We start from the raw sequence: 16,378 nt of genomic DNA on the forward strand, positions 1-16,378 counted from the left end.
TACACAGTACTTTAAAAAAAAAAACAATTTACAACAATATTTTTCCACTCTTACTTGAGTAATTCCTTTTACTTGAGATAAAACATGTTGAAGTAGTAGATACACAGCTCCTCTGTTTGACAACCGCCCCACGTGCTTACTTTGTTTACATTCTGCACAGAGTGCACGCGGTTGTCACTACTCGCCCTCTCATTGGCTTGACGTCACATTGCTTCCTCCCACAGGCGGGACCTGTGAGCAGAAGCTGTTTCTACATCGCTTAAAAAGTCAAATATAACTCCGTCAAAGTCAAGAAATGCTACCTCATTCCTATGTGTATCGCTTCATAAAGGATTTCTGCGTCGTTAAAATTCAACCGCGATAAACGGAAAGTTCGGTTTTCCTCTTAAAAACGTCGCTTCGCTTCGGTGACCGTTAGAAACCAACGAAGGCACGGAAAAAACACGACGAAACGGTCGCTAAGCTTCATTCTGGGGTCGTTTTTAGTCGTTATACATCAAAATAAAGGAAGAGCAACCGATTTTACCCGCTCGGTGCTGTCCATTTGCAAAAAATCACAGTTCAGATTTGAACATTTAGCGCGTTTGTGTTAACCGGGAACGGGCATGCGCACTGGCGCCGACAGGCAGATGCGGATATAAGGATTGGCGCCGGCGCCACAGCTGATGCATTCATTCATTCTTCGCTGAGGAGGTAAGATCCTCGAACCTCTGAGCAGGTCTACTGATATATCTACATGATTTTATAACGAGCTCAGTAATGCTAAGTCATTTTTTAGACTTTTAGTTGGCAGATTAGCTGGAAAATTGCCCTATTATAGCAAAGTTTTGGGTTGAGTGACTTTCCAATAGGCCAAGAGAGGAACTTCTGACCATGTAGCTTTAACTCCAGCTTTGCTGCATTACACGAACTTCATAAATCGTGTTATATCTGCTCTATAACATTTTTGTCCTGAAAGTACAGCAAGTTCAGAGCGTTGAACAGTAGTTTGGGTGGTGTGTTTAAAAGCAGGTTTTCAGTGTCATCTGACCTTTCAACGGTTATCTTAAGTAAAAAAAATAGTTTCCTAGTATTTCAGATTGAAGCTGATGATTTATAGTTTATCTGTATTTTGAAGGTTTAGTCGGTTATTGTTGACCTAGTTAGCTGTTAGTTTGCTAAGTACAGTAGCTGCCCTCCTCAGATTAGCCTCGCATTGGTTGCAGTTTACCCGTCTTTATTGGCGCTGCATTGGTTATAAAACTCATCGTATTCAGATATGTGGTTCTCGTACCCCTGCTCTGTCAGTTGGTAATTGTCTAAGGTTAATAACAGCCATCTTTAGCGGTCTTCTTTCTCGGTTTTCCCTCGCAGATTTGGGGGTAGTTTCGAAGAGGCAGGGCTCAAATCCTCCCGCTTCTCCGTTGTCGAAATTGGCGCGTCTTTGAGTTTCCAACCTCTCTAAAACCCAATAATTTGGATGTTTTGTCGACTCAAACTTTAGTGAACACGTTTAGAGACATGTAGGTCGTCATTAAGGCCGATAAACCGGAATTGAAATGTTGTATTTTTGAGCTTTTTTGTCTGAAACGGAGGGAGTTGTCAGCCCCCCTTCTTCCAGGCATTACCATGATAGCTCACAGAACCTGGCCAGCTAGTTTCTCTTTTCATCACTTTTTATTTACTTTAGCGTGTTTTCAATGAGCTGGAGATCTGCATTGTATCTCCATGTGCTTCTTCAGCCTGCGTTAGTAGACCAACTATGGATTGTTAAGTTGGTTACTGGGTGTATTAATCACAAGCTAGCCCTGCTGTCCCTAAATTAGCTACAGATTATACACAAAGTTCAGACTCAACTATTCAAATTAGGAGTTTTTATTCTGCATCTTCTAAAGAAACCTTCTCCTGCTCAACCAATAGTTTCCAAGCTTTATATAACATAATTTTAATAACTTTTACCTTTTTTATTTTTAGACAATTTAAGCATTTAGCAACCTTATCAGTGATTCATGTAGAGATGCACCGATCAGGCTTTTACCGGCTGAAGCAGATTTCCTGTTTTTCTTTTAGGTCTGACCTTTTAGTTTTGACCCACTCCTGTTTTTCTAAGAACTATGAAAGGCATTGGAGGGAATGATATGATCCTCATTTATTCATCAAAGCATAACTATAATCTTGATTAGATTTTTATCAAATCTAATCATTTGTGTCATAACATCTACACAATGTGTTTGGAGACCAGAAATGCTTTAAATTCTTATTTTTAAGGCATTTGATTGATTGAATTTGACTAGTATGAAGAGCAAATTAAAATTTTGACTAATTATCTGAGAAAGGTTGCAAAGTTTCAGTATTTATTAAGATGTTTCAATGCTTATTTTGTTGTTAGGATTTCTTCCTAATATGATCCTAATTTTATGTACAGTGTCAAATTCTCCTGTAGTTTCTGTAAATATTGTTTTACAATTCTTCACAAATCTTAACTTGTTTTTCTTTCCAGGAGAGCCATAAGAATAAATCAGCACTATGTCTAGACGCAGGTAAGCATCTACAAGTTCACAATTTCTTAATTTCAAACTTCTAAGCTAAAAATAAAAATCTGAATAGAAATGGATTTAAATTGTTTTTATTAATTGTATATCAGTAAGAGGAACCTAAAATGGTCATTTTCATCTCAGTGGTCGCCTCACGCTTCAAGCCAGGAATTCAAATGCAGCCAAATCCGCAGTCCGAGAACCACTAAAGAAAAGGAAGTCTGAGGTTTGTCTTGTTTTTGTTTGTATCTAGCTAGTAAACAGTTAGCTTACTTGAACATGAATTCATTTCTTTGCTTTCCACCTCAGCCAAAGAAGAAGCTTCAACCTGCAGCCAAGAAACAGAACTATGAGATACAGGTCAGTTTGCTGCACGTCAACTCCAGATGATTGTGTGTTTATAGCTGATAAGAGCTCTGCCCAGGATGTGTTTTACTACTTTATCTTCATTTAGTAGAACCCTCCCAGTAAACTGCATTTTTACCCTCCATGTCCATTTTTACAAAGTTGTAGATTATAATAAATAACTTTATTTTGTTCTTCTTTTTTTTTTTTTTTTTAGATTGATTTTGTTATAATAGAACTAGTTGAAGGGAATAAGTTTTGAACTTGGGAGAGACTGTGATGGTGCAGTACCGCCTCTTTACCAGAAGAGGTCACTATTTCAGTTAACTAAAAACCAAATTATACCTAGTTTGGGGTTTGTAACAGCTTTAATCTTACAGGTAACATCTCCAGAATTCACATGAGGCTTGATTGTTTTCTAAAAACAAAATCTCTAAACATTTATTTAAGCAAAATATCTGTTCTTAAATTCTGAGTTTATAAAAAAAATAGATACATAGATATTTTGTATTTTTTAGGTGATACTTTGGACATAAAAAAAAAAAAAAAAAAAAAAATATATATATATATATATATATATATATATATATATACACACACATACATACTGTACAGACCAAACGTTTGGACACACTTTCTATTTGAATTCAATGAGAAGGTGTGTCCAAACCTTTGGTCTGTACTGTACATATTTTGATTTTCACTGCAATGTCCCATGTTGGTGTGCATTTAAAGTTTGCTGTTCCTGCTTTTCCAGACGTGTTGGTCGGAGGATGGCCCCAGTCCGTGTGTTCTCATTGAAACTCCCCACAAGGAACTGGAACCCTCAGACCCATCCAGCTTCAAGCACTACCAGTTCAAGAACCTTTTCATCAAGGCCTCCCCCATCCCTTGCCTCAGGTACGTTTGGGTTTTGCACATCAATGAAGCCATTGTAGTTCAACACTTCTCACTGAAATGGTTGTTGATCCACAATTTAAAATGTCAGTATAAGCTCTGAGGTAAACAGGGTCACATGATGGATGTGTGAATGGTTTAGTTCTTAGTGTCGTCAGACGGTATGAACCAGTTGAATATCTTTTGGTTTGCAAATGACTGAAAAGTTTTGTTTCTTTTTCTTTCCTTTTCATCCCAGCTGGGCGAGTTCAGACGACGTTTGGATTAAAATGCTCAACAAGGAGCTGAAGTACGTTCATGATAAGAGCTACTTGCAGCGGCATCCCAAACTGCAGCCCAAGATGAGGGCGATCTTGTTGGACTGGCTGCTGGAGGTGAGTACCTAGCAGAGCAGTGGTTTATGTCATCACATTCTTGGTGAACCTGTGGGATTTTTATGTTGTTGCCTTTGTGCAGGTGAGTGAGGTGTACAACCTCCACAGACAGACGGCATACCTGGCCCAGGACTACTTTGACCGCTTCATGCTGACTCAGGAGGACGTCGACAAAGATCACCTGCAGCTCATTGGCATCACAGCCCTCTTCATCGCCTCCAAGACGGAAGTTAGTCTTCACTTCTTGCTTTTCTGGTGTTTATATCCTAGCAGAATAGTTTTCACTAAAATGTTTTTCTCTCTTTAGGAAATTTATCCTCCTAAAATCTACGAGTTTGCGTACGTCACAGATGGAGCGTGTAACATGTGGGACATCCAGCGCACAGAGCTTCGCATATTAAAGGTACAGCAGCGGTTTCTGTCCTCGTTTTGAATGGAGAAGTTGTTTTTCTGCTCCAACATGATGGTTGTTTTTCTGCTCCAACATGATGGTTGTTTTTCTGCTCCAACATGATGGTTGTTTTTCTGCTCCAACATGATGGTTGTTTTTCTGCTCCAACATGATGGTTGTTTTTCTGCTCCAACATGATGGTTGTTTTTCTGCTCCAACATGATGGTCTTCCTGCAGGCATTGGACTGGAACTTGTGTCCAGAGACTCCCATCTCCTGGCTCAAGCTGTACGTTCAGGTGGAAGCCCAGAAGGATGGAGAAAACTTCCTGGAGCCGCAGTTTTCTCAGGAGACGTACATCCAGATCACACAGGTATCTTCGCTTCCTCACAAACTCTTTAAATGTTTTAAATGTTCAGAGTGTGACCTCTGCCTTCATCTCCTTCAGCTGTTAGATTTGTGCATGATGGACATCAGTTCGTTGGACTACAGCTACAGCATTCTTGCTGCTGCCGCCTTCTGTCACTTCTCTACGTTTGACGTTGTTCATAAAGTCTCAGGTGGGTTTCCACTCTGCCTCTGCACATTTTGCAGGCGGTGTATGAATATTCCAGGTCATAACCAGTGAGTTTCTGCTTCTGTTTGGCAGGCCTGACCTGGGAGAGCGTGTTTCCCTGTTATCAGTGGATGAGTCCCTTCATGGACACGCTGCGCTCTGAAGTCAAACCGCAGCTGAAAAACTTTCCCAAAGTCAAAATCGACGACAGACACAACATCCAGACGCATGTGGCCTATCTGGACCTGCTGGTGAGGAAACGCATCTGTTCATCAATCTGTAATGACATTCTGACCTGCTTGATGATATTCAGAATGAGAAAGTGCAGAAAACTGACAATAATTTAGACTGTTGAAGCATTAGTATTCAACACATTCCTGAAGTATACAACTTATTTCTCTCAAGTTCTTTATAAAATGGAAAATGTAATTGTGTTTATAGAAACAAACTCTTTACATGTATTGTAAATTAATTTCTTTAATAAATATCACAACTTGTCAAAGAACTGATGTTGTGATGCAGGCTGTGATTCTCCATTCAATAAGAGCCATTTCAGTGCTTTTTGACCACTAGAACTCTGTTTATTACAATAAGTAAAAGAATATAGCAATTAAGCATTTAAAATTTGCTTTTTTGACAAAATCATTAATGTCAAAAGAAAAAAATAAATTCTTAAAACTTGGATATTTGCCCCTTAAGGAGATGAACCCAATTAAACAGTGGTTTGTGTTCATGTATTATATTGATGCAGCCTAATTTACATTAAATATCTTGTAGAAGTCAGTTCTCACTTTGACTTTTTTTATTGTCAAAGCAGAATTATAATTTTGATTACTTGGTAAGTAATCAAACAATAAAATGTCTAAGTGGGGATTTTTTTGTTTGTACAAATTGTTTTTCTTAGCCAATTAACACGTTTTTATTTATTTTCCCCTCCATCTTTGTGCAGAGAAAAGCTCAGGAGCGTCAAATCGACAGCCCCGACTGTCAGCTGTCACCTGTTGCCATGGGGAAGATTCTGACCCCGCCCAGCAGCACAGAAAAGTCGACCAATCCTTGAACTGGACCCCATCAACAGGACCCACTACCTCTCTTCAGGACAACTTGACGCCACAGTTGAGTCGTTGTAGCGACACGTGATGTGGAGAACAAAAGTTTTTATGTTTGGTTGTTTTAACACTAAGCTCTAACTTCTGGCAGCCATTACAGATCAGACAAGAAACGGATCTGTTTCTTAATCAGTTTCAGATTGATCAGTTTAATGATTCACCAGGTTGATTAAATCAGTGTTTCCCAACCCTGGTCCTCAAGGATTTCAGCTGATAACTGATTAACAGGCAGATTAAAGCAGGGGAACCTAAAACATGTAGGACAGTGTACCTTGAGGACCAGGGCTGGGAAACACTGGATTAAATCATCAGTCTGGTGATGGATGATTTAATCTGTCATAATTTTGCTACAACAGTTTTCACCCACCTGGTCTTTCCTCCGTGTGAGCCGTCATCTGGGAGTTTCACTGGTGCTGATCTTAAACTTGAAGCTTTGATGCTTTCTTATGGTGCTTCAGTTGATTCTCAGGAAATGAGAAAAACCTGCTTTTGTTCTTACGACAGTCATTCCATTTTAAACAGGTACAATTAGACGTGTGCCACCTTTAGGTCTGTTTTTTTTAATGTCTGAAAGTAAATCTGTCCTTTATGGAGGATTGTCACCTTTAGAACAAACAGCTTAATTTTTTTTTTTTTTTTTTGATGCCAGAAGCATTTCATAGCGACCAGAATTATAGGAATTATTTTTATTTTTTATTTTTTCCTATTTAGGTGTTTAATGCACCTGACCTGCTTGTGGCAAAAAAAAAAAAAAATTACATTTTGTATATTTGTTGCAATCTGGTTGCAATCTTTTGTTACGTTCCTGGAAAACTTGACCTTTGTGCAAATTATTAATTTTTATTTTTTTTTGCTTTTTCATTTTAAGTGCTTGTATTTATTAATAAGCCTTCGTAAGTAAAGGAAAAATGTTCATATGTAAAATCTTTTATTGATTGAACTTAGTCTGGTCACTCAGTGCCTAAGGCAAAAAGGTATTTATGACTTTTGCTCCGTAACATCTGTTCACTTGAGGTTCAGCATTAAATGTTGTACATAAGGATGTCTTCAGTGCCTTTTTTATATAAGAAAAATATGTACATGAACTTAATTTAAAACTGAGTGAGCCAAAAAGTTTAAATCCATCAAACCTGTGACTGTAAACCTCCGCAGTGAACACTTAAACCATGTGAACTGTGTATAAATGTTAAAGAATGTTTTTGTACATAGAGCAATTTAAGCAGAAAATTGTAATTTCCTTTTTGTATTAATGTTTTAAATAAATGTTTAAAGTGTTTTTGGTCTTTTTTTTTTTTTTTTTTTGAATGATTCTTCGAAGCAAAGGGTGTCAAAGTGGAGGCTGTTTCAAAATAGAAAAAGATAAATGAACTATTGTAAAAATGTATTCTAATAAAGCAACAGTCCAAAGCCTTCTACATATTAAATAATGTGCTAATTTCATTTAAAAAAAATATTGTTGATCAGTTAGAACTTAAAGTTCTACCTGAATAGAAATCACAAACTAATTAAGCATTTTTAATTTTGATGAATTTTGTGGCCTACCATAAATTTAAATGTATAAGTTTTGGACATGACTGTTAAAAGCTTTACAGAAATGCATATTTCATTTTTTCCCCCCTTGAATTTTAAAAAAACCGTCCCGAATAGAACAGTTCCACCATTTTAAGACTGCTGTTGCAGTGAGTGAAAAAGTGTCAAGTAAAAATAAATCACTGGCAGAAGAAACATGAATTTTACTCTACGTTCACACTGCAGCTCGAAGCGACCCAGTTAGAGGCTTTTTAAACGAGTAGTTTTAGAATAAATCCTGCATAACAATGTTGCTGCAGCACAAATTAAAGATGGCAGAAGAGTTTGGAAGATGTAAGAAGGGAAGGTCACACTTTTACAAACTAAGGTATAGAGATTAGTTTCTGTTCCACTTTTATGTCAGATAATTTATGATATCAGCTCCTAATTTCCATACTCATGCACTAAAGGAGTATTTCAGTAAAACTCTGCAGATGCGACACGTTGATGTTCCATGAGAGAAAAAACGGTTTCCTGTGACTCAAATCTATGTGAGATTGTCTCGGGTTCAGCTCAGTAGGTTTCAGGTATCTGCTCACGTTGAGCAAGAGCTGCAAACCTTGTTGGCCAAAACCCTTTTATCGCATTACAACCAAAAAACATCACTGTATTTTGCTGGGAGTCTATGATGCACCAAAACAAAAAAAATCTATAAATGTTTTAAAGGGAGTAAAATGACATGATTTTGAAATGTGAAATCGCCTCCATTAGCCTAAATAAAATTAATCAAAACCAATAATGACCTTTATGAAGGTCATTGTTTAGTAAATGGACTCTGCCTGTGTGTATTTCAACACATAGTATTAAAAAAATATGTAGATTTCTGCAAGGACTGACCTGTAATTATAAGTAATCAAATGAGCAAACGACACCTGAGTTTCAACAGTTTTTACCTAATTTAGACATAAAATACAGGACAGAAAAAGTTATACTTTTCATATATGACAATAGACCTCTATTGTCATGAACTAGACCAGAGGCCGGTTTGACTCTATAAAAACACAAATAGAGATAAAGCCATAAATTATGTTTATTTTATGACAAACCATAAAATGGTTAATGTTAAAAACCAGATTTTAAAGACAAATACTACTTAAGGCATTAGATTAAATAAAAAATGCTAATGCTTTGAAATCATAACAAATCATAGCAAATCCACCACAGAATAAAAACTATGTGGAAGTCAAATATAACATAAACATTTTATAGACAGAAAACACATTTTGTCTGGAAAGAGTTATTTAAAGAAAAAAATGTTAAAAAAAATCAACTCTATATTTCAAATCCACCATTATTAAATAATATGTGTTTTGATATTTATTGCTTTCCATCGTCTATTTACAGTTTCCCAAAATGTTTTTGTTCTTATTGTTTTATTTTTGCTTTCTAAAATATAATGTTCATTTTATTTTCAGACTTCTTGGGGTTTTTTGGTCCAAAAATGTGAGATCAATATCTAAATTTGCAATTATAATTAATTTTATCATATTTCAAAAACAGAACACGAGTTTTATACATAAATTCTTGTCCAGCACTCATTTCCCCCAGAAGTTGTTTTATTAAATTTTAAAAAATAAATTTAAGATCTTGTGATAGAGATTTATTTCAAAATTGATATTTTCTTGTGTGTCATGGAGTTTTAAACCAACCAAAATTCAGTTTCTGTGTAAATTAGAATATTAAATCAAATCAAACAGGATTTTTATCACAGAAATATTTTTATGGCCTATGCAGTTTAGAACCAGATTTAAGTAATTTGACCTTAACCCTTACCAAATCTTCCTGTGGAAGGTTTCCTGTGTGCAACATCTCAATGGAAAGTTAAGTGAAAGGAAAAAGTGTGATAGTAAAGGTGAAGCCTTAAGAAGATTGTGAAGAAAATGATTCCAATTTTCTAAGAAATCATCAATAGAGAGCCATAATCATCAAAGCAGACAGAAATAATCAGCTACACACAGGACAAACTTTATGGGGAAAAGGCTTTTTTATTTATTTTTTATTAAAAGTCACATACAAAAGGAATAATCCATAATAGGCAGCTATAAAATGTTTATTTGTACATCATATTACACGGTGCATCTCTGCTCAGTTTAAACCTACAGGAATGCTGCAACATGTTCACACCTCCGCCTCGAAAAGCTCTGGATTTACAACAGATGCTGAACAGCGAAGAGGCCAAAACTCACTCAACATCTGCTTCACATCGACAGTTTATAAAAACACACACACACCTGTGTTACTCCATTTGGATGCATAGTTTTGAGCACAGTTCTTTCAGGGCTTATTTTACTTTTATTCTATTTCACTTTAGGCACCAGAAGAGAAACACAAAACCTGTTTCACCATCTGAAAGAAAGAACTTTAACTAATTCATACTGGAAGCTGCACAAAAAGCAACAACAAAAACTGACATCTGAATCCAAAATAAGATTTAATAGAACAATAATGGAGAGCTGGGTCATAAAACCTTGAACTGGCAGCAGACATTTGAGTTGATTGAGTTTAAAATAAACCTTTTTACTCTGACTGTCCTCATCTCCACGAAGATCTGCATTCATCAGGCGACGTAATGAAAACCAGGTGGTAGATAATGCATTCGGGTTAAACTAATCACCCATTTTTGTTTTGATAGCAAAGAAACTTTAAAAAGTCATGTGCAGAAAACACATGTCCTACTAAAGTCCAGGGCAATGTCTTCTATTTCTGTTCTCACCTTCAGGATGACAAATTTACCGTCTGCTTTAATGCAGGTGAAACAAACGACCACAGCCCAGATAACAGCTGAATTTACAGGCGCTGAGCTGTGAAAAGGCTGTCAAGTGGTCACTAAATAAACTCTGTAGGGTTGATTGGAGATTAGGGTGGCAGAAAGCAGCCTGGCTTTTTTCAGTCCCTTTATCTAACTCTGGATTTGCTTGATTGTATCTGCAAACTTTGATGAGAGCAAAACAAAAGAAAATGCAACAAATGTGGACTTTTAAAGTGTAAGATCACAATATGAGAATACTCCAGCGTTCTTTAGAACTGAACCAATTTCTACAGTTCAATATACAAAACCAAGATGCTAAAAATAATAAAAACTATACCTATATGTGGTCATTATGTTTGTTGGAACCATAAATAAAAGGATTGTGAATAAATTAATCAAATACTGGAAGTTGCATAATCTGAAAAAAAATAGTTTGACTTATCAACATCAACATACATTTGCTTTGAATGACATGTTTGCTTGTCTTTTCCATTTTAAAGAGCTAAAGTTAAAAATAAATGAGCTCTGGTGTCACATCGTATTTATACCTCCTGGGAACAGGAAGTCATAAATTCAAATTTTAAGGGTTCCATATATAAACTATGAAGCTTAATTTTAATAACATTTTTAGAAGTATGAATAATTATCTCCACCGATTATATTAAATCAAATTATAAATCACATGTTTGTGATTCATAATATCACTTTTTCTGAAAATCTGCTATAAAACAAATTAATTTTAAGTTTTTTTCACATATATTTACCAGCAAAGCCAACAACTTTAACCAGGACTGAAAAGTAAATTTTAAAAGGTAAATCTGATCCCAAAATTTGAGTATTTTTGAAGGTTATATGATTGGCTTTATGCTGTACACACTTAATTTCTCTTTAGATTGGATATAAAATCTAAAACTGTTAAAATTTGTGTGAAAAGGTAAATAATTTCCAAAATGTATTTATTTATTTTCAAAATTTTATCTGGATCAGCCTCACGTTTTTCTAATTTTTCACATTTAAACACATTTATCTCAGTAGATTCTTTCTTCTCTTCTCTCTTTAGCACCACCTAGTGTCTGGGTGATAAATGTAATAAAAAAAACGGAGGTTTGTGTCAACAAACATTTAAGCAGACTAATAAGTTCATCTTCAACTGCAAATTAGGTTTGCTCCGATTTTGTTTCAATGAATGGACATTTCAAAGCTGCTTGAAGATCAAATTTGTACGTAAAAAAGTGAGTTCTAGGACGGAAAAAGTGGAGTAACCAGCAAGTCAGCAGAGCATAACCAACAACCATCAAAGAGGATCCTCAATGAACTTCTTTAAGGGAGTAGAAAAATAATCTTATTTAAAAATGTACCAGTAAAGCTGATTTTACAAGGTGGAAAAAGTGTTTTACCCTCCAATATTACAAAAGTTCTGTTTCAAATTGATTGTTTTGTCCTGTATGAAGACTGAATCCTCTTTTAGTGCAATAAGAAGGTAGAAAAGAGAAATTAAAAGCTTATTTTTGAGTGTTTACACATCTTTTGAACCTGGGAGTTTAAAAATCTAAGTTTGTCTATGTTTATTTACAAAAAACTGCAAAGATCCTTGGAAAGACTTTTAGCATGTTTGACATTTTGAATATAAATTTCAAAGGAAAAACTTTCCGATCCAAAAATTCTCAAATAAAATGCAGTGAAAGAAGAACTTGAGTCATTTTCAAGGCCTTAATGTTTTCTGAGATTTCAAGTGTAGCAGTGTAATTCTTCCACTCTGACCTCCAGCCACTGAAAGTTTCTCACATCATTTGATGGTGGTGTTGCTTCAGAGAAAACACTCTTTGACCCCGAAAGTCCCATTTCGCAAACAGCAAAGCACAGCGACCCAGAAGCCTCTTACGAATTGAATAACTACATCACAAAGAAGATATTTTAATGGAAGAGGAAGAATGTTTCTGTGTAAAGCTGGTGAACCAGTAACGAGTTTTCTGTGCTTTTTTTTTCTTCTGAAGCACAGCTTCTCTGAAAAAAGGAGCGCGACACAATGAACCTCTAACATTGAATGTGTCTTTGAATTTCTCCTAACACTGGTGAACACAGGGGAGAGGAGCTGCTGCATTCACACAACATCCCATTTAAACCCTTTTTGTTGGATTAGATGTTCTGGAGCTAAATCTGCTGCTAAAACCTGCTGCATAGAGCCGCTTAGAACTTCATCTCCTAATCAGAGTTTTTCAAAGTGGGGCCACCAGGGGGCGCTACGGGGGCTTCTGAAAGTTGAAAGGAAAAAGCAAATAAAAATAAAATGTAATTATAATTTGATTATAATTTGTTTTCCAATCATTATTATAAAATAAAACAAATGTTGTTTGTTATTTCTGATATCAGTCAAATTTCTCAAGCTGTTCTGCTCATTAAGCTAGCCTAGCTAGTTAGCAGGAAATGGAAACGTTTCTGACAAGAAAAAGAGAGAAGTAAACATCAAGCAGCAAAAACCTAAGAACTGTGGGAATAAAACTATGAGATGAGTGCAAAACATCAGATGAGTCCTTTTGCAGAAGATAATTCAAACTCAACTAAAATACACAAATAACACTAAAAAGAAAACCCTCCAATATGAACACATTAAAGCAAAGTCTGTTATTTATAGACATTTTAGTTGTAACAGAATTAATATTTGGTATTTATAATCTTTTAACCCTTTTAAAATGAGCTCTGTTGTATCTGTTTGATTACTCATAAACTAGAGTTTCATTGGTTTTATTCCTTCTTTTCTTAAAATGACCAACCAAGAAGCAGAAATAAGCAAAACTTTCTTGTTTATGTCTGGACTTAAATTTGAAATATTTGGGGACTGAAAATACCATAATTTACAGCTGGATCATTAATCAAATTTTTGGTTTATGAAGATTTTATTTTTGGAAAATTTGTTGTTTTTTTTTTACCACTTCTTGAGTTTTTATAGTTCATAGTGATGTCAGTGCGCACACACAGCAGCCATTTGGCCTGATAAGCGTGTTTTACAGCGTCTATTTATCTGAACTTTGAACTCAGGTCAACTCTATGTCGGAATATTAGGGCCAGGCCACAATTTTTTTAATGACTTCATTACAAGAATAAAGTCATAAGGAATGTTAATCATCTTGTGAAATCATACTTTTGTAATGGTTTCACTTAATAAAAACAATTAATCTTTTACATATCAGCCTCAAATTATTATCAGTAGCAGGACTTTTTAAATGATTGTTCACACAACCGAGTATTTCGAAGAGAGAACCACAATGACTGAGGTCGCCACGTCAGATCTCCATAATTATCAAGGCTTTTTTTTCTCACTAAAATTACTTTTTTCTCGCAACTTTAAGATGTTACGTCTACTAAAATAGTTTTTTTCTGCCAATATTACAACTATATTCTCATAATTCAACAAAAAATGATCTTCAGCTGGTTCTAATACTCTGTATTACAACCCACAGAAAAGATGATTGAAATAAAAGCCACTTTTGTGAATCATTATTTTTTCTTAGAAACAAAGTGAGAAAGAAATTAAAATTGAAAATGTGATCTGGTATGAAAAAAAGGATTTTATTTTGAAGCCATATTGCCCTGAGTAAATATCCCTGACAGGACCATAATAGTGAATATAACCTGAACATTTCTCGTTTGTTTTCTGAGGCTGTGTGAATGCAGCACTTCCAGACCCGATAAGCAAAGTAGGACTGTGTGGTCGTGGTTGAGTGGCTCCCCCTAGTGGTGCTGAGGCAGCGGGTCATGGCTGTGGCTCCTCTGTATGTAGGCTATTGCGTCCCTGTACGTGAGGCCCAGCTGTGGCCGGTCGTACATCTCACTCAGAGCCTGAAACTTCGGCCCCCACCGTGACAGCCTGTCACACACAAAACCCCCTTCATCCTCCTCCTCCTCTGCCTCCTTCTTTTTGTCCCCGGCAGCCATTCTTCTGCAGGAAACGGCCGACCCCAGAGAGCTGAGGCTTCCTGCTGAGGACCCGGAGCCCTCCACGCACCAGACGTGGTAGGCGTCGGCTGGAAACGCACCGCTGTCGTTGTCTGCCTCCCAGATGATTCGCTCCACGTAGCTTTTGAAGTCCACATGCGAGCGCGCCGCGGGCGGAGCATCGACGCAGCTGCCCGTGTCACTCATCTCTGTGTCCCTGCCCGCGTGGGAGGAATAGTTGGCGTAGGTGGCGTCGCTGCTGTAGCCGGCGCCGGCTGCGTGCTGATGGTGGTGGTGGTGATGGTGGTGGTGCGGGATGCTGAGGTAGGGGGCGCCGGAGCTGCAGGAGGAGCCGGACGGATGCACCTCCTCCTGGGAGCCAGGGGAGGACTTGATGAGCGGGGCGGTGGTGCAGGAGGACGACTGGGACAAGCTGGAGCACAGAGGACGCTTCAGCTCCGTGATGTCATATGCATTCTGAAAGGAAGAAACCAAAAACATGTAGTCCATGAATTAAAGATCTCATTATAGTGAGGGCTCTGTTGAAGACATGAGCTTGTTTCTGGATGAACTTCAGCAACCAAGACTTTACTATGCGTCCTTGAAGAGGTTAGGATAGGTCTATGGGTTATACAAAACATGTTCATTGCACAAATCATTCTTTGATAACAAGGTTTCAGTTTGCTCACTTCTGAGCTTCTTTCAGAATGAGCTGCTTTAGGGCCTCTGTCACTTTAAATCCAAATAAGCTGCTGTTAGCCACGCCCTCCAACTCAGTGTTTACGTTCATAAGTGGAAAAGGGTGCAAAGTGATGCACAATTATACCGTACATTTTTGGAAAGCATTAGTAGAGCCTCATGCACAACCATCAAGAATGCAGCAGGTGATTTCTGGATAGTAAATCAACAAAACTGATTCCTGGATCAACTTGTTCTCTGTTGAAATGTTCTGAATGTGAACAGGTGAGTATAAACTTTAAAAGCAGAAGGTTGAACATGTTTAGCGTTGTGTGTGTGTGTGTGTGTGACTGGGTACCTGGTCCTGCTCTCCTCCTCCTTCCTCGTTGTAGTTCAGGATGTTTTCTCGGATGTCTTCCCAGCTCTGGTGTTCAGCAGGGATGTGGTAAACTCCTCGCTTCCTGAACTTATTTCGGCTGCCTTTCTGATTCCAAACGGTCACTGCCACCAACACCACTAAACACACACACACATGCACCCCCACACAGGTATAGGAGGTAGAAGAAATGAATAGAGCATCTCGTCAAAATGAAACATATTTAAACCTTAAAGCTTTACAGTTTAACAAAACAACCAGACATTTGCTTTATCACTGCTATATGCAACTTTTATAAAAACAATTATTAATAAAAAATATTTTTTTTCATATTTGTTGAAACTGTCACCCCAACCTGACAATATGAGACAGATAATCTGTGAAAAGATCAAGCTCCTTCATCTCCTCGCAGTGCTACTATTGTCTGCTAAAATACACCGCTCCTGGTCAAAAACAACCAATCAGAGCCAGGAGGAGGGTCTTACTGCTAACAATCATCCGAGTTTATGCAACATAGCCTGCCACGAATGCTAAGGCTAGTTAGCATAGCCACCGATGACACCTGATAAACAGTTTCCTGTAACAGTGAACTGTTTCTCCACCATTAGAATATTTAGCAGTCAGTACATGAAGTTGATGGACAGCGCTAAGCCCCTCCTCCTGCCTCTGACTGTTTGTTGTTGGTCAGGATCGGTGCATTTCTTCAGACGGTGGACATCAATCTTTCAAATTTTGTGTCTCATATCAAACTGTTGCAACATGGTGAAAGTTTTAACAAATATGGAAAAAAACATATTTTTGTAAAAATTTAACACTGCAGTTTTAAGGTGCAGGAGTGTGATATTGGCAAAACATATGCTCAGATCACATAAAGCAACACAAAAAATTC

The 16,378-nt window shown here is 37.1% G+C and overlaps 2 protein-coding genes across 2 annotated transcripts in view; one reads left to right on the forward strand and one right to left on the reverse strand.

The window, feature by feature from the left end:
- Positions 1 to 279: 279 nt before the first annotated feature.
- Positions 280 to 7,461, forward strand: ccne2 (cyclin E2). Its single transcript, XM_023330407.1, has 12 exons — positions 280 to 693; positions 2,480 to 2,519; positions 2,658 to 2,739; positions 2,823 to 2,873; positions 3,616 to 3,758; positions 3,994 to 4,129; positions 4,212 to 4,358; positions 4,437 to 4,532; positions 4,758 to 4,892; positions 4,968 to 5,079; positions 5,169 to 5,326; positions 6,025 to 7,461. The coding sequence occupies exons 2-12, from the start codon at positions 2,506 to 2,508 to the stop codon at positions 6,133 to 6,135; spliced, it is 1,185 nt and encodes a 394-aa protein (XP_023186175.1). The 5' UTR covers positions 280 to 693; positions 2,480 to 2,505; the 3' UTR covers positions 6,136 to 7,461.
- A 4,025-nt stretch (positions 7,462 to 11,486) lies between these two features.
- Positions 11,487 to 16,378, reverse strand: part of LOC102218962 (neural-cadherin-like) — a 144,899-nt gene continuing 140,007 nt past the window's right edge. Inside the window, exons 33-34 of the mRNA XM_014469793.2 lie at positions 15,472 to 15,629; positions 11,487 to 14,912 (exon numbers count right to left, since the gene is read on the reverse strand). Of these exons, the coding sequence (XP_014325279.1) occupies positions 14,232 to 14,912; positions 15,472 to 15,629 (839 nt within the window). The 3' untranslated portion in view covers positions 11,487 to 14,231. The remainder of the gene's footprint in view (positions 14,913 to 15,471; positions 15,630 to 16,378) is intronic.

Source organism: Xiphophorus maculatus, chromosome 3 (assembly GCF_002775205.1).
Source record: "Xiphophorus maculatus strain JP 163 A chromosome 3, X_maculatus-5.0-male, whole genome shotgun sequence".
NCBI classification, from domain to species: domain Eukaryota; kingdom Metazoa; phylum Chordata; class Actinopteri; order Cyprinodontiformes; family Poeciliidae; genus Xiphophorus; species Xiphophorus maculatus.